General features: G+C 37.3%; 1 protein-coding gene across 1 annotated transcript; it reads left to right on the forward strand.

Moving 5' to 3' along the window:
• Positions 1 to 4861: 4861 nt before the first annotated feature.
• On the forward strand, positions 4862 to 23277 carry slc12a4 (solute carrier family 12 member 4). The gene is made up of 24 exons (XM_005912935.3): positions 4862 to 5168; positions 12799 to 12896; positions 12986 to 13117; positions 13467 to 13613; positions 13989 to 14043; positions 14265 to 14395; positions 14556 to 14797; positions 15075 to 15289; positions 15554 to 15718; positions 16076 to 16174; positions 16297 to 16354; positions 16487 to 16661; positions 16987 to 17105; positions 17309 to 17407; positions 17556 to 17675; positions 17862 to 17966; positions 18842 to 19010; positions 19694 to 19889; positions 20162 to 20331; positions 20598 to 20729; positions 21061 to 21168; positions 21293 to 21480; positions 21653 to 21786; positions 21892 to 23277. The coding sequence occupies exons 1-24, from the start codon at positions 5033 to 5035 to the stop codon at positions 21981 to 21983; spliced, it is 3285 nt and encodes a 1094-aa protein (XP_005912997.1). The 5' UTR covers positions 4862 to 5032; the 3' UTR covers positions 21984 to 23277.
• The last annotated feature ends 110 nt before the right edge of the window (positions 23278 to 23387 follow it).

Here is a 23387-nt window from a genome sequence, read left to right on the forward strand (position 1 = left end):
CATTATACACCGGCACTGGGGAGCACTGCCAGATCATTTTTGTAACCAGTATTTTGCAGCTTGTTATATAATCTGTGTATTTAAATTTATACGGGTGCCTCTAGATTGTAGATGTTAACAATGCTACCTGACTGAGAGTGTTCATGAAGTGCATAGCTGTTTTTTTTTTTTGTTTTGTTTTTTTGTTTTGTTTTGTTCTTTTTGTTTGTTTGTTTGTTTTTCCTCAACACTTAACACTTTACATGATCATTCACCAACAGGGATTCTTTGCTCCCCTTATTGAGAGCACCAATGAAGAGCTTCCATATGTTATTTTAATGCTCAAAGTCAACTAAGAGATTTTCTGCTTGACTTGTCCTTAGACAGGGCATGAAACTGCTCATCAATAGTCTAGCTATGTTTGAGCTTGAATACAGAGGGTGTTTAAAAATGGCTGTACTTTCTAAACATTTAATGCGGACTTGCATTTAATGCCATATTATGTGTTACGGAAGTAACATTATATGGTAGTTTTGCTCTGTGTCATCTAATAAACATTTGAATTGTTTAATATGAACATTTAATTCCTACATAATTTACCAGAAACTGTATATGATAACTGAACCAGACAAAGAAGTGTCAGTGTCATACTAATGGAAATGAGTGTTTGATACCAGGAGGCAGAGCGGGTTGTCTACCAAGGTTTGGGAATCAGGCCCCTGTTCCTCCACTCTGTATGTCAAAGTGTCATTAAGCATAATGCTGAACACATATACATATCTGTACAACACTTTTATTCTGTTTTCCAGCTATCACATGTGTGATTGTGGCTGTAGCCAAAACAAACAAAAAAAATAGTTGATTGTTTTTTACATGTTTGTTTTTGTAACAGACAAACTTGCTCTTTTAGCAATAATCCCCCCAGAATTGTGCTGTTGGGAATTCTTCACTTCATCGAACAGACAAAAAAGCAACAACAAAAATAGCCCACATCATGCTCATACAGTAGTAACCAATCAAAAGCAGTCACATTGTAAAACATACCAATTGTTATGCTCTTTTTGACTCCATATGACCCCGTCATTCATAAAAAATAGAATGTTGTATTAAACAAGAATGAATATTGACAATTTAAAAGAATAATACATGTTGCAAGCCTAATATGACAATTACAATGGCAATTTTTGTGCATATTTCATTACATAAAAACTCAATGTGCTTAACACAAAAGAGAAATATAACAACACATGTTTGTACAAAATGCCTTAAGGCAATGGCAATTTAAACAATTATAATATTAAAGTAATGGCATCATATTATATCAAAATATTACAAAACAACAAAATAAAACAATAATAAACACCTAGTGTAGACTTGAGTACAAAAGGTTTTGAGTCTATTTTTAGCAGGCAGCTAAATGCATGGTGTTCCTGACCAAGTTACTTCTACTTATCAATATTATTATTATCACTATTATTATTGTTGTTGTTGTTGTTGTTGTAGGCATTTCCCCTTTCATATGAAAAGAAAACAAGCTGTGATTCGATGGGCGGCTTCTCCTCCTCTAAACCCAGTGAGTTTTGAACCAAATACTTTACTTTTGTTATTTTGTTGTTGTTGTTGTTGTTTTTGTTACAATCTTATTTCCACATAAGAGCAGGATCTTCTGCAGAGCCAAACTGACTGAAATCATCACAAATTGCTGTCAATTAGAAGACAGGCATATGTGCTTTGAAGATTATGCCAGTATTTAGTCACAATCCCAGCCAGGCCTCATGACATTCATTGTCCGCAGATCCAGATTTTCAGTGCTGGAGACAAAGTGGAAGGACCCTGCAGCCACGTCAAGCTAATCATGGCAGCCAAAGGTAATTGGATTGACTTAAGTCCCAACAGGCCCAGTATTAGAAAATTGTAATCAGTGTCATTGGTAGAAAGACAAGGGGTGCTTTGCTTTCAAAATCAATTACAGTTAGCCAGTAAAGAGTCATTTGTTAAAAATGCAGAGAAATCACTTTGTTCAGACATTTGGCTTTAAAATGCTCTCTTTTTCTCAAGAAATGTTGGAAGGTAGAATCATGGGAACAACTGGCTGTGATAAAACCTGACAAGTAAACCTAAAGGTTTCCAATATTTGACATCATTCCTGAACCTTTTGCATGACTGATTCCTGCATTGTTGAGAAAAAGGATTAAATACTAATATTCCAGTAGAGACGGTTACACAAATTGTTCTGTAATTTAAAATCCCCGACATAATTTGCATGTTTGGACTACTCTTAGGTTTCTAGAACTTATTACTCTCACAATGTAAACAAAAAGGTAACTCCAACACTATATTTCAAAATAATCAGTACTTGCTGTCATTTTTCTCTGTTGTATGGATTATTGAATTGAGTTGAGACTGTGTTTCTTTTTGTGTCTGTTTTGCTTTTTTATCCCATCTCTTGGAAAGATAAATGCTGGGAGACAATCTTGAAATAAATATAAATTGATGTGTATTAAATGTATGACAGCTATAGGTTAACCATTTACATTTAGATCTGTGCTATAGCCTGAAAAGACCAGAATGAATAAGTGTTCAAACGCTGCCATCTAGCGGATGATAACCATAATCACAACTTAGTTAATGTACGTACATGTACTGCAACAGGAAGAAAGGTCAAAAGATGGAGTGTGAGTTATGATCATATCATTCTGGTAATATATAACTTAGCATCATATGGTATCACACATGCTCATGTACAAAGCTGTTGCATTATAGGAGAAAGGGTGTTAGGAAACAGAAGTTAATTCTACTTTGCAAACTGATTGTCGAAGTACACTTGATATTAAGGATATTTAAGCAAAGTTATCTACATACCTCTCCTAATTCTGACCTCAGCAAAGCATTGTTCCTTCAAGGATGAGATACTGTACTGGACAGACTCAGTACACTAAGTCTACTGGTATGCCTTAGGGCAGTGAAAAATATAATAAATTATATTTTAGAAAGTTTTATCACTGTACTTTCAGTTGCAGTAACTCACAGTACCAATTCCCAAGTTATCTTCTATGCTGTAAACAAGCTGGCTCTCACGTTTCATGGAACCTAGCAATCCTGCTAAGACATCTTTCCACAAGAATGAGTAATCATTCTTGTGTCAGTGCCCATTGCTCACTGACCTTTACTTGTACACAGCACTGCATGAGTTAGGAAATAACCTTATATGGACAAAGTCTTGTGTGTATTACTTTTTCAAGCCAGAAAACTGGTCAGGAAGACGAAGACGAAGAAGAAGAAGAAGAAGAAGAAGAAGAAGAAGAAGAAGAAGAAGAAGAAGAAGAAGAAGCTATAAACAATTACTACTATGGGCTGAGGAGAAATTTGATCTCATATATAATTTGGGGGTTGATGATGTGCATAAGATGACTAACAAACCTTCTTATAGGAGTATGATATTGATTGCAAAGTATTGCTTGCAAGGTGAAGCACTATGTGTTCCCAGGTTGATTTTAATGTAAATCAGATATATTGAAAACATCTTTAAAGGAGGCCATCTTCAGTATTCTTATAATCATGACAGTTACGTCATATAAGCTAAGAGGTATAGATTAGATTCGATTTTTTTAAATACACTTTCATATTCTAAACCTTTATATTAATTGATTTGGAGTTACATTAATTGAGATACAATGTATGGCATGTGGGAACTGACTGCTCCTAATTAAACTATAAACCTTTTTTAAAAAAGATTTTTTTTGCAGTATATCATAAAGCATTATATTTACTGTATACTCTATTTTTAGTTTCAAAAAATAGACACTATAGTCTTGACAAGGGTTAAGTAATGTACATCTTTTGCACTGGGTCAGATGCCTTTTACGTCATATAAACAATGCCATTGAACAAAAACTTGTGTCTAACTGTACAGTACACAAATCCATAGATGCAATAAATATTTTCCCCTTTTGTATGAGGTATGTGATTGTCATTCATCAAAACTTTAGCTCATTTGCATAAAATTGTCTTATAATCTTTAATAGTTTTTATAACAAAGAAAATGAAAAGTATGAGAGAAAAGAAATAACGAAGCTTCAGCAATCAAAGCCTGTGCTGCAGTAGCAGCAAGATGTGGAAAAAAAACGTCATCTTAAAAAGGAACTCTAATAACAACCTTTCTAGAGTGTCTTTGATCTCTCGGTTTTTATGGTTTTATAGTTGCAGACTAGCTTCTATTCCTGGAAAGAGGAGGGTAAACTACTTCTCGTTCTGATGCTACTGCAGTTCACTGCAGAGGCTACCCTCGCAGCTTCAACAGCTGCTGACCATCATATTCCATTAACATACAATTAATTTCACTCAGTTAATAATTATTTCACTCAGTTAATTGGTTATTTTACAAATGTTAGTTTTAAAAACATCTCCCTTAAATCTTAAAAAAGCTCTAGCTTCAAATCCTAAAATAACATCTAACTGTCCCCCTGTTTACCATGTGGCCCTAGAGTAATTTTTTTCTTCTTCCACCTTACACTGATAAATGCCTTTTTCCCACTCCTTCGTCTTTTTAGGCCTGTGGTTCCACTTCACCAACATTGATTATTTTCCAGACTGCCACGTTGCTCTCTGTGTGTTTTAGGAAAAGCTTGCTTACACAGAGGACTGCCTGTCTGAACCTTGAACAGACAAGGACCACTCTGTTAGATGTCATTATGATAGCTACACGGAGACCAGAAGGGGGGGACCCTGCACTCTCTCACGCTATGTATGACTCGGTAACTCTTTAACAATAGCTGTGTCCAACAGATTATTACTTTTATTTGGAGTTTGGGCATATGGGTGAGTGTCACACCCCTTACAGCTGAACCTTAGAGTTCACACCAAAACCAAAGAAGAAGAAGAAAAGTCAGCGAAGGCTGGCCTGTGGGCGGAGAGTATGATAATACCCTTCAGAGGAAGTGAGCGCAGTGTAGTGGAATGTAGCTGCCATTAGTGGGAGTTGAGCTGAAGCTGCCCAACTGCTAGCCCTCTAAGTTGTGTTTGAGCAAGAGACACCGAAAAGAGTGATGAAAACATGCCTCACTTCACGGTCGTACCAGTGAAAGATCAAGTTCAGGCTAGCTACGACAGTTTAGAGGGGATTAACTGGGTTGATTACAGGGATACTGGACAGGACTACCCTGATCATCAAGATACTGTCAGCTCTGATGGTAAGTCTAATAACTTTTACGCAATTCTCAACTTTTGAACAAAGGGACTTTTTAAGTTCTATAGTTCAAAGAAGTGCGTCCCTAAAGTGATAATTCATTAGCTGGACACGATATTTGTTGAGATTTGTTTCCTCCCGAGAGAGCCTTCTGAACAGCTGGTTGAATGGTTACCATGGCAATTCTCCATTGCCAGAAAGCAGTATTCCTGCAGTCTGTTTTTGATATTAGGGTATAATTAGAGAAACATTTATCACATTGGAGCTGCTTTTTCCCTCCATCAGCAAGTCTTTTAACATAAACTCAGGGACAGATGAGTAACAAAGGGAAACAATGAAAGGGGTGAGGACTGTGGTGGGAAGAAACAAAGGGGATGGTGGTGTGTGAGTGGGGCCTGTACTCCGGCAACAAGAAAGGCCTCAAGTGCTTCCTCGCACAAAAGATGGAGCTCTTTTTGTACCAGAGGAGTATTTTCTTTCATAGATCGGCTGCTAAACAAAACACAAGCAGATTCCTCCCTCCCCACTTTTCAGTCTAAGCTGTTTTCTGCACTGGATCATGATAGAAAGAGTGGAACCATACTCTGAAAGAAAAGACAGGGAGAAGCTCTGAGTTTGTAGCCTTTGGGTAGGATTATGTGAGAGCATTGCCAGTTTGCATTGCCAGTTACGAGCAGGAACTTATTTGTTTTAAATAAAAGAGACACATGGGGTGTGGCCTTCAAAGGGGCACCCTGCCTTTACTAAAAGCCCAGAAGGCTGCACAAACCACAAGCAGCACTGTACATTTCTTACTATGTGACTGTGTTAGTTTATTTATTCTAGTGCAGCCACTGTTTAGTTTTTTTAAAAATATGTTCGGCTGTGTTTGTCCAAACATGTGGGAGTGCATGTGTGAGTAAAACATTTTCCATGATGCAGATGAGATTACACATGCTTCAGTGAGCCAAAGTCTCCAGTTGACTGATATTTGAAGCAAAACAATAAGAAATCTCAGCACATGTTGATGCAGCTCCTGGCTCGTATACTTCTGGAATATATGGAAGCCACCCATTAGAGTTGAAAAAATGGCGCAAGTTGTCTTGAAATAACTCTGAAGTTTTTTTGTATTTCCCACAAGGCTTTTGCTGTTTAACCTTGTCTTCCTGCTGTCATAATTCTCTCTAACCCACAAAAGAAGCTTCCTGAAGTGCGAAAAAAAGCAACAACCATTAAAAATTTCAGAAGGCAGCATGGATGACTATGCCAAACATGATGAGAAGGAGGAGAAGGATGTGAAACTACTAAATGATTAGAACAGCAAAATGTCCTATTGTTTTTGAGTTGATCAGATGTAGAAATTAAACTCTCTTTAGCTACTCAAGTTGACTGAGGTTTTATAGCATTGCTTTTCTTTAACATGTATGTTTTTAAAGCATCATACCATACTTAAGTATTTATGAAAATGATAATCAAAAGAAATGTGTTTTAGTAATTAAGATTGGAATATGTATAATATGAAGTAATTCTAGCTACATACATATTAATTTCTTCTCCATATTATCTTTCCATTCATCCATATTTAGACAGAAGAAAAAACTGGAAAGTAGTCTGTGGTAAACAGTTTAAAAAATGGGTGCATGATCTGGATGATTTCATCCTGGGAGTGGTGTGCCTGGCAGTGTTACATGCTGTATATGTCTGCTACAGTATGACGAATGCAGCACGGAGGAAGTGACACAGTGCGAAGTCTGTTTAAGGCTCTGAGTTCAGCTCTGTTCAGCTTACAGGACAAACTGTGCAGTCATTATGTTGCTGTAGTTGAGACCCTGAAATAGCAGAATTCTTCTGCTGTGGGTTTACATTCTATGATTCTTTGCCCACTGAGCTTTAAAATATTGCTTTAGGTCATTGTAGTTTGTGTAAGTTTGTTTACGTACACCTCTCTTAAGGCCCAGTCACAGTATTGTAATCAAGCTAAAGTCTGGACTTTGACTGGGGCATTGCAACACCTAAATGCTTTTGTTTTTTCCAACAATTCTGTTGTCAATATGCTGATGTGCTTGAGATAATTGTCTTGCTGCATGATCTAATATGGACCAAAGCGCTAGACAAATACAGGCCATTTACCAAGCATTAGTCACTGGAAAGGTAGACTGTCCAAAGGAAAGTCGTTTTATTCAGTTGAAGAAGAGCACCAAAACTGCTAACATGTACTTTTTTTGTTTTTGGAAACTATTCCAAACAAGTCTTTCAGTTCAGTCTTTTTTTGATTGCACTGCCTTGAACATTGACATTTAGCCTGTAGCCTCTGAGATGTAGTCCCTGGATTGTTGGGGAATTGAGCATTTCATGGTTTGAACTTTGAGTGAGTTTAATAGGATGTCCACTCCTGGGAAGATTGTGGCATTGTTAAGCCACACCTGAATGCTACAGGTCAGCATACTGTCAAAATGTTGCCTTTTAAAGAGGTGCTCATGCTTGCTAATGATCATTTAATTAAGAGCACCTGGCTGCTACTTACTCTCTATTTATGTCTGTCCTGTCTATGGAATCATGAAGGGTGTTAATTTTTCATAGAGAAATTGCAAAGAATTCTCTGAAAGGTTTTCTTTTTCAGGTGACCATAGGTGGCACTCTGATATAAAAGATAAACATACTTGGATGGAGTGGAAATATAGAGCTAGTGACAGAGTTAAAACACAATGTCACACACACACACACACACACACACACACACCTTTCCAAGCAACATGTCTGAGTTCAAGTACTTGTAATACATTTTGTCACTGGTGACATAGACGGTCATACCCTGATTAATGGATAATTTCATGCAATGCAGCTATCTTGCCATCGTCAGCTATCTTTGTTCTATCTGCTGGTTTGCATGAAAGTGACAACAGTGCTAGCTTGAACCCCCACCTCCGAATGTTCCACCTTCCTAGCTTATGTTGAGGATCTCATACTTCAGTACAGCACTGTTCAGATTAAAAACAAAAACAAAACCTTCTGTACTTGTTGTGCAAGTACTGAAGGTACTAAGAAATATATATTTAGTATTTTGATCTTTTACCCCATTGCAGCATACTTTTTAGCATTCTAGGGAGATTGTGCGACCTTTCACACTAAACAAGCATTCACAAGTATTCACTCTACTTACAGAAAACACAACTTTAAACCACTTCGTAAAGACACAGCAGATGTTTTCCCTGTGCTCACTACATTTTACAGTTAATTTGTTTATCAAATACTTCAGACACACTGGCATGCCCATTTATTTTATTGGTGTGTTTTTGGAAATCCATTGTATGATAAAACTTTTACGACCCCCTGAGGTAATCAGACTGAGCAACCACCCTTTTCTCATCATTAGCACACATCAGAGTTAATATGTTTGGCTGTAAGTCTCAGCAGGTTAACATTCCTCTGCTCTGGTCAGATTGTACTCGCCATGAAATACTGTCATTACAACAAACCTTGCTGTAATAGCATTGCTTTGCTTACATGATTTCTTGCCAAAGGCTAAGACAATGAGGAAAGTGGAATTTCCGACACCGTGCAGTAGGGTCCTTGATACCAGAGGCTCAGTGATGTGCAAAAGGCTGGCCTGTGTCATTTGATTGCATAGAAGAACTACTGTTGCATAGATAAAAATGGTCTAGATCTAGTTAATACCTAGAATGGGCACATTTGGACCAGAACTGGTTGGCTGAGTTACCATATCTTTCAAACTCTCAGGGGAGCTTGCATTGCTTATTTTGGAAAATGATGGTAGCAAGACACTATAACAAGAAGAAAGCTGACTAAAAATGTTCTGCTGAAAAGTCTTGTGTCCTTGAGTTTATGGTTGATATTACTTTGAGTTTAAGCATTTATGTAGACCATGTAGACCTGTTGTTTTGCTCTTGTATTGCCTCTAATGAAGTAATGGTTAACACATTCACAAGTAAAAGGTTGCTAGTTTGATTCCAGCTGGAGATACAAATGCCCTTTGGGGTTGTCAGGGAATCTGTAAAACTCTGCCAATTCAAACATGTGAATCTAACCGCTATGGGGACCTCTTGTGGCAAGTGAGCAGCCGAAAGTGACTTCTTGCACCAGTGTGGAAGACTTGTGCAGTACACATGCCATACGTGCCATCATGTGTAGTGAGAGAGCATACTGAGTGCACAACATAGAACAAGTTTGCCTTTTAACTATTTGTATTGCTGCCACGCAGCATTTGTATCCTCTTTGCACAACCCTGTAGAATAGACACATCAATATTTGCTTTGTATAAATTTGTTATATAAAAGCAAACACACTCACACACACACATACACACAGAGGGGGAAAGAGTGAGCTGTTTGCAGATGGTTGTCATTAGTACAATATCATTGCCAACTTACTTCATGGACTAAGCTAGGACTTAAGTCTCTCGCCCAGTGTTAAGTCTTAAATATTTATTAAAGAGGAAGTTTAGCAAAGAGGCTTTTTCAAATCCTAAGAAGCTAATAGACCACAATATTGTTTTCCATGTCTAATCAGCTTTACAAAGTAGATAAACGTTGCTAGACACACACACACACACACACACACACACACACACACACACACACACACACACACACACACTCTTAACCTTTCACCCTGTATTTTAACTTGTCAATGTAAAACTAACCCTGAGGAATATTAGTAATGCCATACTCATGTTTATTATTATTTATTTTGTTTTATAACAATATTTAATGGAATAAGTTCATTTTATATATTACTATCACCATATCATAGTAATAGTGTTAGTAAAAATAATAATAATAAAAATATCATAATAACACTGATGGATTTTAATATTTTGTGAGATATCTCAAACATGTTTTTTGAGATTTGATGAGTGTATAACATCATAAATAAACTTGAACTTTGGTTTTGTTTAGAACTTTGAAATGCTAATACACAACAGACAGATTTTATTGCATGTTGTGTTTGACGTGAGCTAAATTGTTAAAGTGGAAGTAGCCAGATAGTTTCTGTTGTTTTGGAAATCTCTACATGGATATCACCATTGTCAGTCATATAACATAGTATGATTTTCAAATGAATACAATTATACGTTAGTCAAATGCTTCTAACTGGATGTTCTTAACATGCAAAACACACCTTATGCTGACTTTTTCAAACATTAGAGCCACCATCACTTTCAGTCGCCACAATTTTCATACAAACTGTCATCGCTGAAATAATGAGTTAAAGTACTTAAGATTGTTTAAAACAATTTTGCAATGGGATCATATTAGCTGTGAAGCCTCTATCTAGTAGTATACTAATATTATACCGTACCAATGAGATGCACTACATCTATCTTGGAACTCAGCCTTCATTGTTGTCTGAACTACAGATGTCTAAAATTTTTGGAGTGGTTGTAACAGTGTTGTACTGACTGCCCCGTGATGGCTTTTCTATAGTGGAACTCAGAACGTCAAAACTGTATCAGCTTTGCTATCACTGCTGGTAAATAGATTTGTTGTTGTTTTTTATCTATTTACACATTTTTTCGTAGATAGATAGATAAATAGATAGTTGACTTTTATATATTTTTACTTCTATAAACTGTGTTATTCCCACAGTGAAGTTTTAAATCTTCTAGCTGTAGCTGTGAGCTGTTTTGCAGGGAGCACAGATGACAAGTTAGCACATGCAGTAAAGCCTCTGCTGCTCTGTGCTCACAGCAGGACTACAGTTTGCCTTCATAACAGGCCAGTTAATCTTTAATCTTTTAGATTAGACATTTAATGTGAGGTTATTAACAAGAAACCCCTTCTGTCTCCTTGGCTCATTGTTAAAGTCAGATTTATGTTGCCTGCCCAAAAAGGAAAGAGTTGCACGCTTAACTATTTGATGTTTTAGCTCTTTGGTTATTATGCAGAGCATTCAGCATGGGCGAGTCACAGTTCTTGCCAGGAAGCAACTGAACATCTCATGGCAAACCAAACATCAAGACAACACTAGATGGCAGTATTGAGATAGTTTTTTTTTTCCTCTTATTGCCCCCTAGTCATCATTGCATTCCAGCTATAGATAGGGGTTTCACGTGAATTTGGCCTTAAACTTTCAAAGATCAAGGTTTCTTTTGTAAAGAGAAATGTCAAGTTTCATATTATATCTTGTTACTGAGAATTTGCAATGGATGGTTTTCAATAACAGGTTTTTGCATGTATGCTTATCTTTTATATTGTGTTGCTTTTTGCTGCAGCCTGGGAGCACCGAAATGTGATTTTGCATACAGATATATCCAGAATGATCATGAGCACATTTTAGAAATGCAGAAAATATAAGACTGCTCTTTAAGGTGATACCGTGAATCCAACCCAGCCTTTATATTCCTGTGAGAAGGCTTGTGTCTTACATATGTGTGTAAGTGGTGTGTATGAGTCAGTAAATTATCCCTGTTTTCTCCACTCCCCACCTCTTACCCCTCCTCACTGTACGCCATGTGTTAGATTAGGCCCCTGAATGAGTATTGACCCTGGGTGACCGAGTGTCCTGGATAGCAGAACATAGCATACGCTGCTGCACACTGCACAAACAGTGCATAAGTATGCTCGCTGATAGCGCTGTTAGCAGAAGTGGGATGCAGAACACAGGTGAGTGAGGACCAGCATGGAAGTTCAGCCAACTCACTTGCTGGTATTTTCTGCACAGTTGAGAATATTTTTCTATTTCATGTCCACTTGGTACGTTGGCTGGGTTTTTGTTGCAGGATTCATTTGGGTTTTAAGATGCCGCTGTTAAAGTTTACATGCTCCAATAATCCAAGGTTAGGTAATTTCTAGGTAATGAGATGTGTTTATGCCTATGAGTGTGAATGTGTGTGTGTGTGATAAAGTTAGCAGAGCTGCTTTGCGTGCAGTAATTGCCCCAGGCGCTGTGCTTGTCTCTGTTTGATTCTCTTCCTCAAACGCAAACATTAATGAGAGTGAAACTAATTATAATCCTATTTATCACCTGGTCTTGTGCTGCTTTTGGCCTTTCATTGCAATTTTGCTGAATGAATTGTCTTTCTAAAGATTACTGCTTCGTGAACGCTGTTAAGATGTTTCAATTAAAATTAGCAGTGACAGTTAAATGTGAAGAAGAATTGCTATGGAATAAAAAAATGGAATTACTATTTGTTTCTTTTTGTTTTCATTTTTTGCTCCTGTACAAGCAATAGTGTTGATAATGTTTTTTCTCTGTAATAATGTCACATATTTTATATAGTTCAGATAATTATTAATTTAAAAGAATCCATCAGGTGTTCTTTCTTTGAAGTGTTGATGTCTGTTTTGGTGTAAATCCATCGATGACTTTTTATGGGATTTGAGACTCACTGAGCCATTGTCTTTTGTCCATTTTATATATAGCTTTCATTTATTTTTTGTTAAAGAAGTGCTCGACTTTACCATCACAAGATGCTGTAATGATGCTACAATATTGTTTCAGCCTTTACAAACATTTTGGGAACCATACCTCATATTAGTGAATCAGTCATTAGCTTTGCTTATGTAAATGAGAATAATGTTTGCCATATTTACTGTCCAGAAAAACATTTGGTAGGTCTAAACTAAACTGCTTGTTTTTCCACATCTTTGTTTTCATTATGTTTTTATTTACTTTTCTATCCCTTTCTCTAACAGGACATGGCAACCATAAAGAAGACAGTTCCTTCCTTAACAGTTCTGATGCTGCTAGCAAGAAGAATGACTTCTATGACAGGAACCTGGCATTGTTTGAGGTTTATTATTTTTACTGTGCAGAATTTGTATCAGATTATAGATTAAAATCAATCTGCTGAGATTAACTTCATGTCCTGTCTTCTTTCAGGAAGAGCTGGACATCCGGCCGAAGGTTTCCTCTCTGCTCAGTCGCTTGGTCAACTACACCAACATCACCCAGGGCGCCAAAGAGCATGAAGAGGAGGAGAGTGCTGAGGCGTCACGTAGGAAGACCCCCAAGGTCAGTAGTCGGGGCAGAGCAAGGGAACACTGTGCTTCACTGTTTTAAAAATCCGTACACTCTGTCTTTTGAGGTTTGGAAACATTATACTCCACTGGTGGCTCTCTCCCTGCCACTTTGTCCATGTTATTAAGGCTTGCTGATTGATTGCTAATGCCTTTCTACACTCTGCATTTAGACTGTGGCTGTGTAAGACCTGGATACATGCAACGAGCTGATAACATGATTGAATGACCTTTAAAAAGTACATCAATCAATACTAATGATCAATACACTTGTTTCCTGAAATGTCATGCTCAATACTCTTCTCTCTCTCTCTCTCTCTCTCTCTTTCTCCCCCACCTCTCAGTCTCCCAACATGGGCACTCTGATGGGAGTCTACTTACCGTGTCTCCAGAACATCTTTGGTGTTATTCTCTTTCTCCGACTGACATGGATTGTCGGGATGGCTGGCATCGTACAGTCCCTCTTGATTGTCCTTATGTGCTGTTCATGTGTTAGTATGCACAAGCACACTATACCCAGATATACACACAAAATAAAACCTGCTTAGTTCTCCGACCAGTGTGGGACATTAGCCAATGTTTTGTTGCTAAACCAGTCAATCAAATTCAAATGTTGGATTACGTAAAACTGCAGCAATTATTCAAAACTAAACAGTTTTTTTCTGCTCACCATGCCCCCACTGTCTTGTCTCAACAAATACTGTGCATGTTCTAAGTTACATATTCTGATCCTTGTAGGACTAGATGAATACCAAGACTTTTCTTTAGCTATCAGTTAGATCTGCAGATGTTAACATTATACCCAAGAAAGAGAAGTTGCCGTGGTGTCTGCATATGTTTATTTTCTTTTCTCTTTTGTTTTTTAGACTATGCTGACAGCCATATCTATGAGTGCCATTGCTACTAATGGAGTTGTTCCAGGTAACACTTAGAACGTCTTTATTCTCTTCAGTTCAGTGTAAAGGTTTCTTTAATTTTATTCTATATTATTTTTATCTGTTTGAAATATGTGTAGATTATTTTGCCAGTTAATTAAAATTGCACATTGGCATTTGCTATATAATCTGCTGGGTGCTCAAAAAAGAAAAAGAAAATGAGAGAAATTTCCAGTGAAGTTTTGTGTTGATGTCTTTTGTGTATAGCTGGGGGAGCTTACTTCATGATCTCACGCTCACTTGGTCCTGAATTTGGAGGAGCTGTGGGGCTGTGTTTCTACTTGGGCACTACCTTTGCTTCTGCCATGTACATACTGGGGGCCATCGAAATCTTCTTGGTCAGTTTGCCAAAATGATATTCTCCTGTTGCATTCAAGCTCACATTTGTATAGTAAAATATAGTTCTAGATATGGTTTATTAGTTGCATACTATGGGTTTTATACTGTATAGGGTTTATATCCTGCTATGATTTTTATTGTATTTGTTTTCCTTTCTAGAAATATCTGGTTCCCCAGGCAGCCATCTTTCATGACACGGAGCCCCATAGGAGTGACAGTGCCATGCTGAACAACATGAGAGTTTATGGCTCTTTATGCCTCAGCCTGATGGCTGTGGTAGTTTTTGTAGGAGTCAAATATGTCAACAAGTTGGCCTCTCTTTTTCTGGCCTGTGTGATTATCTCAATTGTCGCGATTTATGCTGGGGCAATCAAATCTGTGACTCATCCACCCGAATTCCCGTAAGTCATAGTAAAATAAACATGTCTTAACAAAACATGGTGAGAAATATGTTTGTTTGTTTTTTTATGTTTTTTTTTTTTCTAAAATAGAAAAACTAGTTAAATGCCTAAACAAGTTTATTGAAGTCAATTTGAGGTAATCATTCCTAAAAAAAAGAAATGGTGACCAAATTAGTATGAGTTTAATAGATGGTTATACTAATGCAGCTGATATGTTTTATGTTATACTGATGTGTAACATTGATATTTTCATCTTTTGTCCATGTTCTTGTTGTAGGATCTGCATGTTGGGCAACAGGACTTTGGTCAGAGATCGCTTCGACGTCTGTGCTAAAACTATAATAAAGGGCAACATCACAGCGCACAGTCAGCTGTGGGATAAGTTTTGCCTACCAGGGAACATGAGCAGTGCTCATTGTGATGACTACTTTATCCAGAACAATGTGACAGAGATACAGGGCATCCCTGGACTTGGCAGTGGAATTATTAGAGGTAAAAACTGACAGGGTATTAGGATTTGGTATGCTGCATTTTAAGAGTAGGCTGCCCTTGAGGTGGCATGAAGCATACAAGTTAGTAGAAAACAAGCTGCCCTAGTGTTTTCTTAATGTAATCTCATGTAGTCTTACGTTACAAAGAGATAAATGTGATATCAGGAAGTTTTCTTTTCAATGGCAGTGAGGCGTTGAAGTTCATGAAAGTCCAATTTTAAGTTCTGTCTAAACATCAAATCTATCTTTTTTTTTCATCCTATAGACAACATGTGGGGAAACTACCTAGAGAAAGGAGAGCTCTTGGAGAAGGCGGGGCTACAGTCTGTGAATGCCCATGGGGCTCTGGAGAACTTTGGCATGTATGTCTCAGCAGATATTGCTACATCATTCACACTTCTGGTGGGGATCTTCTTTCCATCTGCCACAGGTAGGACAGTATGATAAAGCTGACAATCTAACTTTAAGAATAAGATATACAGCTTTTATGACACTAACGTCAGCCTACTGGAAAGGTAGAAACCCATTTTTAAACATTACATTCGTCAAACATGACGTGGTTGTGACAATAGCTTGAGTGTGCGATTATATGAATGTTCTTTAGAGTTTAAAGCATTAATATGCATTTAGTAATTTTATGCTACCTTTCATGTTCTCATTTCTAAAGTAACACATGAATAGTCAAATTGTGTGAAGATGGCACAATGCTCCCTACAGACAGTAGGGGGCATTGTTTAACAGTTTTAAAATTTGTGTTGTTTTTATCTGTGGTCCATTCCTATTGCAGGTATCATGGCAGGCTCCAACAGATCTGGTGATCTCAAAGATGCTCAGAAGTCTATCCCTGTGGGAACTATCTTAGCCATTACCACCACTTCACTTGTTTGTATCCTCACTTCTGGTGAATACAAACTCACAATGTTTATTTTTGCAATTTAAAGTTGACTGAAAAGCAGGTATGCAATGCACATTGGTTTTACTTCGAGATCCTTAACTTATGGTAATCAGATTTTAGTTCTGTGGTCCTGTTTGGCTCATGCATTGAAGGAGTAGTCCTTAGGGACAAGTAAGTTTATTTTTGCAATTATAATGACTTTACTATTACAACACTTACTGTAATTGGTAAGGTTTCACAATTGGAAATAAATAAATATACATATAGTAGTTAGATATTTATTCAATCAGCTTGTACTTGCAGGTTTGGGGATGCAGTTAAAAAAAATTTGGTGGTGGGAACTCTTGCCTGGCCATCTCCATGGGTCATTGTTATTGGCTCCTTCTTCTCTACTGTTGGAGCAGGCCTGCAGTCTCTCACAGGAGCTCCACGACTTCTACAAGCCATTGCAAAGGACAACATCATTCCCTTCCTGAGGGTAGGACAGCACAGCTTTGATGTGGTTCAACAGCTATTTCTGTAGGGGAAAAACATTAAAGTAACTCTGCAAAACAGAAATAGCCTCTGTACATATACAGTATAATAAGAAAATAGGTTAATCCAATTTTCATTTTTTTCCTTCTTTTGGGGTTTTTGTTTTGTTTTCCCCCTGAAATATTTGAATAATTGCGGTAACTTCCCAATACTTATTTGCATCAGGTAATATCTTATTTACAGGATTGTTTGAATATAAAACAGTATGAAGCACGAAGACATTTGCATTGCTTTATGCGAACTATTTGAATTTTTTTTTTTTTTTTTAGGTGTTTGGTCATGGTAAGACAAACGGGGAGCCTACGTGGGCACTGCTGCTGACTGGGCTTATCGCTGAGCTGGGGATCCTTATTGCCTCTCTGGACATGGTGGCTCCTATCCTTTCCATGTAAGCTCACATGTATGATATTATGATATTGTAAAATATTGAGCATATATTCCACAAACAGGCCTTTCTCTTTCATCAGAGCCATCAAATATATCTTTTGTCTTTTTGTTAAAATCTTTTATCACTTTACTTATCTCAGGCATCAAATTTTTGCTCTACTATATTATCTACTTTACATGTTTTATTTTGTGCCCTTTTAACAGGTTCTTCTTGATGTGCTATCTCTTTGTGAACTTAGCCTGTGCAGTGCAAACTCTTTTACGCACACCAAACTGGAGGCCAAGGTTCAAATATTACCACTGGTAAGTAAATGTGTTGTATATTTATGTTTTATGATGAATTTTACTAGTTTTGCACCCTTTATAGTTTTATTGGTGACACCTGAGAACCAGTGGCACCTACGTTATCATGCAAAAAAATAATTTCAGCTTTTATGTATCGTACTAACAGGGCTCTGTCATTCCTGGGCATGAGTATGTGCCTTGCTCTGATGTTCATCTCCTCCTGGTACTATGCCATTGTGGCCATGGGCATTGCTGGGATGATCTATAAGTACATTGAGTACCAGGGGTACGTCTGGAATTCACTTTACACTGTTTTGATGTTCCTATCCTACAACTATAAATTCTCATGTGGTTTGTTGTGGTGGTTGTTTTTCCATGTGACCTTTGCATATAAGTAGTAAATATCATTTGACAACTAATTATTTCATCTGTCTCGCATTACTATGACTTTTTTCCTCTTAAACAAAAACAGAGCAGAGAAGGAGTGGGGAGATGGCATAAGAGGACTCTCTCTTAGCGCTGCACGCTATGCCCTACTAAGACTAGAGGCTGGACCACCACACACAAAGAACTGGAGGTATAGCTACACTTCAACACCAGCGTTGACTTTTTCCCTTTAGATACTATCATTTGGATCCCATTTTCGAGGAACATGCTGCATGCTGGGACATAAAAGTTTCCACATGTGTGTTTATGAGAAGAATGTACACACAATAAACAAAGCAGCATCCAACATCCTGCAATCCACTGACCACAAGCAAATAGCTGACATTGGTACTGGTTAACAGCACAACATATTCATTGAGTATTATGTTTAAAGTATATGCACAACCAATGTTATAGAAGTTTTGGTCAGAGTTTTTTTTTTTCCTTGTTTTTAGTTGATAGCGTGACTGCTTGGCAGTTTAAGTAAGTTATCTTGCCACACTGATATTGCCACACTAAGTCTGAACTTCCTGTCACAATGAAAGAAAAAAAAAAGTCACTATCTGCAGAAAACAATTCAATCAAGGCAATAGTTAGATTAAATGTAAAGATGATAGCCTAATAAGCAAAATCAAAAATATCTAGGTAACTGGGCAAACTTTTGGTATTCACGTAATAATTCTGGTCAATATGGAAATCAGTCCTAAGACTTCAGTATTTTGATAGGACCTAATTCATACTGAAACAAATATGATATGGGTCTAAATAACTGGAACACTGATGGTTCAGTAGTTAAACAACAATCCTACAGTTTGTAATTAATAAGTACAAAGTCACAGCCCAATCTTTCATCATTCCTTGTTTATGGTGAGTCACAGTTCATTGTCATGAGCGTATTCGTGATGTCCTTATTTTGGTCAGAGTTGCAGCACTGAATTAGAATTTCTCCATTTGCTATTTACTACTTTGTACATTGCAAATGGAGAGGATGCATTCTCATATAATCTATGACTTTCCGCATTGCAGACCTCAACTGTTAGTGCTGTTGAAACTAGATGAGGACCTCCATGTAAAATATCCCCGACTGCTCACCTTTGCCTCGCAGCTGAAAGCAGGAAAAGGCTTGACCATTGTGGGCTCTGTTATCCACGGTAACTTCCTGGACAGCTATGGAGAAATGCAGGCAGCTGAGCAGGTAGACGCGTGAAAGGGATGCATGGAGCACTCTATTGTTTTCTATTATACTGTGCTGCTGAGAAAGCTGCTGATTGTTACAAATGAACACCCTTTGTAATTTGAAAAACACAATGAAGCATAGAAATGCTTCAGCGTGAATTGTGAAATTTATGTCACATTTCTTCTGCGGTGATTGCTTTATCATTATTTTTTAATGCCTTTGTGATGTTATTCAAAGGGTATGGCAGCAAACTGCTTGTTGTTAGCGGTCTAACGACCAATGAGCCATTTCAGACAAAATAAGGGGCAGTGCTGTAAGATTTTTCCTAATGTGATATGACTGGTATGACTCCCCCAGAGAATATAACAACAGAACCAGGTTTTCTGTTGGCTATGTTGCAAGAAAATACTGAAACGGCTCATCTTCTGTTCACTAAATGCTGAGGTTATTCATATATTTTTCATTAGGATGGATACTGTGGATACTGAGCAGGGAGGCAAACACATGCATTTAATTTATCTGATGAATAGCTTCATTATCATTCTCTGTCATCTGTGATTCCATTTCTATAACTAATTATCTATTTTCTTCAGTGATTATTATGTAGGTCTACTATGTGTAGTTTACCAATGTAAAACTTATATATTTTTTTTTATAAAGAACTACTATTCAGTCTTTCCACATATTTCTTCCCCTCCCAGGCTATCAAGAATATGATGGAAATTGAGCGGGTCAAAGGCTTCTGCCAGGTTGTGGTTGCATCTAAGGTACGGGAGGGCATTGTCCATTTGATCCAGTCATGTGGTCTGGGTGGTATGAAGCACAACACTGTCGTAATGGGATGGCCATATGGCTGGAGACAGAGTGAGGACCCTCGAGCCTGGAAGACTTTTATAAGTAAGAATCTTAAGAAAATGAAACATCGCAAATTCAGCGGGGTCCCCAGTGATGGCTGCTTGCCCAGATTATGTTTTAGACAATCTACAAACCTCTATAATAAAGCTAGTCTAACTTGTAAATATACCTTGTGGATGCTTAACCATGGGTTTCAGTTGGATTGATATATCTAGTCAGCCACTCATTTGTTTGCATTATCTGTATCCAGTATACTTTTTACACTATGTGATTTGTGTAAATATCTTAGCCTGCACATTTTCATCCAAACCCAGACACGGTTCGCTGCACGACAGCTGCACAGCTGGCCCTGATGGTGCCCAAAAATGTGTCCTTCTATCCAAGCAACCATGAACGTTTCACAGATGGCAACATTGATGTGTGGTGGATTGTCCATGATGGGGGGATGTTAATGCTGCTGCCTTTCTTGCTTAAACAGCATAAGGTGAGATGAAAATATTACATATATGTGAGAGGTTTTTTTTAAATTCATGTTAATTCTGAGCTTAAATGTTTCACTTTTCATCAAAAACACGATTTAATAATAATCTGCTTAAATAACTCCTTTTCTTTAACCCGCCTTTGTTAAGTTTGACTTTATATGCTGTTCTAGGAATTGTCTTTAAAACTGAGGTTTCTTTTTTTTAAATCATTTATTTATTGCACAGTGTATTATCGTTGTGATATCTCAAGACTTTATTTGTAATTTAGGTCTGGAGGAAGTGCAAGATGCGCATCTTTACTGTAGCCCAGATGGATGACAATAGCATCCAGATGAAGAAAGATCTGGCCACTTTTCTTTATCAGCTGAGAATAGAAGCTGAGGTGGAAGTGGTGGAGATGGTGAGTCCCACTTATACAACTAATTTTGAAAAAAGAGAAAAGGAATTCTTATGCTTTGGATTAAAAAAAATGTTAGTGACTTGGTCATTTAACAAAAAATCTCAAACCAGTCGTGTATGACGTCAAGTTAAACTGAAAAGTTCGTTGCTTACTATAAGGCTCCACCAACCTGTACGTGAAGAAAAATGAAAAGCTGGAACAAACTAGTGCTTAACTTAATATTTCAGATAACAGAACACCGTGAATGAATTCGTTTGCACTTCCCAACTCCCTATGTTTCATTTACTATAACCATTAACATTACTCCCCTGTTCCCCAAATGTCATTCCAGCATGATAGTGACATTTCAGCATACACCTATGAACGAACATTAATGATGGAGCAGAGGTCCCAAATGCTGAGGCAAATGAGGCTTTCCAGTGCAGAAAGACAGCGAGAGGTAGGGTTGTTTTGAACCTTGTTAAACTCCGGAAAGTTATATTTGTGAAATATATGCATTTTTCAAGTTTAAGCTTAATAGAGTGACAAAATAAAACCTCATTTGACTCCTATGGAATCCCAAGGCTCAGCTTGTTAAAGACAGACACTCCTTGGTGCGTATGGGGAGTCTGTACTCAGATGAGGAAGAGGAGATTGTGGAAGCTCCTCCAGAGAAGCTTCAGATGACATGGACTCGAGAGAAGTGTGAGGCTGAGAGGAGGAACAAAAACAATGCACCTGAGAACTTTAGAGAGCTCATAAGCCTCAAACCGTGAGTCCGACTAAGTCAGATTAAGCTTCAGCTTCTTCTGGAATGATTAAACCATTTTACTTTTAACCACTAAAAGCACGCACGTTGAAACTTTATCTATTACTTCTCTGTGTGTCTTGAGTGAAAACCTTTTAGAGGCACAAATCAAACTATCTCCATTGCTACATTCCAGGGATCAGTCCAATGTGCGGAGAATGCATACAGCTGTGAAGCTGAACGAAGTAATAGTAAACAGATCCCATGATGCTCGATTAGTACTGCTCAACATGCCAGGACCACCCCGAAACACAGACGGAGATGAGAACTGTATCCTTTGCCACTGAAATTAAAAATGCTGTTTTGGGTTGTAGTGTGCATACAGAATGTATAGGTTTTTGTCTAATTGGTGTAGTTTCTTTAACGGTACCTCAGACATGGAGTTTCTGGAGGTGCTGACTGAAGGTTTGGAAAGGGTGCTTCTGGTGAGAGGTGGAGGGCGGGAAGTTATTACTATCTACTCATGACTAAATAAGAGCTGCTATACGAGGGCACTGACCTCATCAGAATAAATTCCACCTCTGCTCAAAAGGTGGCAACCAATTTGCCTGCAGACAATTATGCGTAGATGCATAAATTTGATATTTTTTTTATGGACTTTTGATTATAAAAAGAGGTTCATTCTATTCTTGTAGAATATTGGGACACTTTTGAATACATATCATCCTGTTTGTTCATTCTTTTATAAATGAAAGCTGTCATTTATGCTCTTTTATTTCAAAACTTGTCAGAAACAAACTTTTGGGAATTTGTTCTTATTTTTTTAAGGTACTGATTCTGTACCTCTTGTACATGATATTAAAGCTATATTTGGCAATTTGATAGGCAGGAATGTACCGAGTATTACACATTTTGTTAGAACAGTATTAATAGGATGCCAGCTTATTATTCTGAAACAATTCTCTGATTATTTTAGGGAAACACAAATATTTATTTATTTATTTTCTAAACATTTCCCCGATGAGAATAAAGAAAATATTACTGTGGGTATCGAACAAAGCGATGGATATTTTGTGTGTTGTACAGGTGGCTTACAATCTAGATTGTAAATCTGGATGATGGACATTATAATGCAAGAGGAAAGAGTAAGAATTTGTATTTTTTTAAGATATGAGTCAAAGTGTTCATGAACATGACCTTTAAACTGTTGCATGTATACTGATAAGCTTACATGTTTATAAAAAAAAAGATGCTTTAATTTAAAGTTGGAATCCTTATAGTTTAATTTTTTTTTTTTTTTTTTAAATCTACTCATTATTTACAGTTGACCTTTTCTTTAACTGCCACTCTAAATCCATTCTATAAAACAATGGCTATCTGTATCAAATCTATACCTATTAGTGTGGAAGTCTTCTTTTTTTTGCACTGGATTGTAATTTTCAGACTATACACACACACACACACACACACACACACACACACACACACACACACACACACACACACACACACACACACACTATTTTGTAGCTTCTAATAGTTTATATTACCACAGGCATCACTAATTCAACTAAGACTGAAACTCTACAAGGATTACATCTTTAAATTCATCTAATCTAGAATCTGAATATGTTTTTAGACTTTGTTTCGTGTATGTTTTACCTGAGAAACTGAAGATAATCAGTATTTTAGATCAGGGTGTAATGTCTGGAATGACTATATTTTTTGTGTTGACTAAATAGTTTTTTTTAAAGGCAAGGGTGTGTCTTATGGAAAGTATGACAAGTGTGCAACTATTAAACACTCAATGTCAGAACAGCATTCCTGGTTCAAATTTATTTACGCTATTTAAACCATTGTTAATTGCAGCAAACTAAATATGTATTTTTTGTTTTTGTTTCCCTTTTTTCTGGTTACTGTATTTCTGGCAC

The sequence above is a fragment of the Haplochromis burtoni genome, unplaced genomic scaffold (genome assembly GCF_018398535.1).
Source record: "Haplochromis burtoni strain Fernald_Lab_line unplaced genomic scaffold, NCSU_Asbu1 Contig_2, whole genome shotgun sequence".
Taxonomy (NCBI): Eukaryota; Metazoa; Chordata; class Actinopteri; order Cichliformes; family Cichlidae; genus Haplochromis; species Haplochromis burtoni.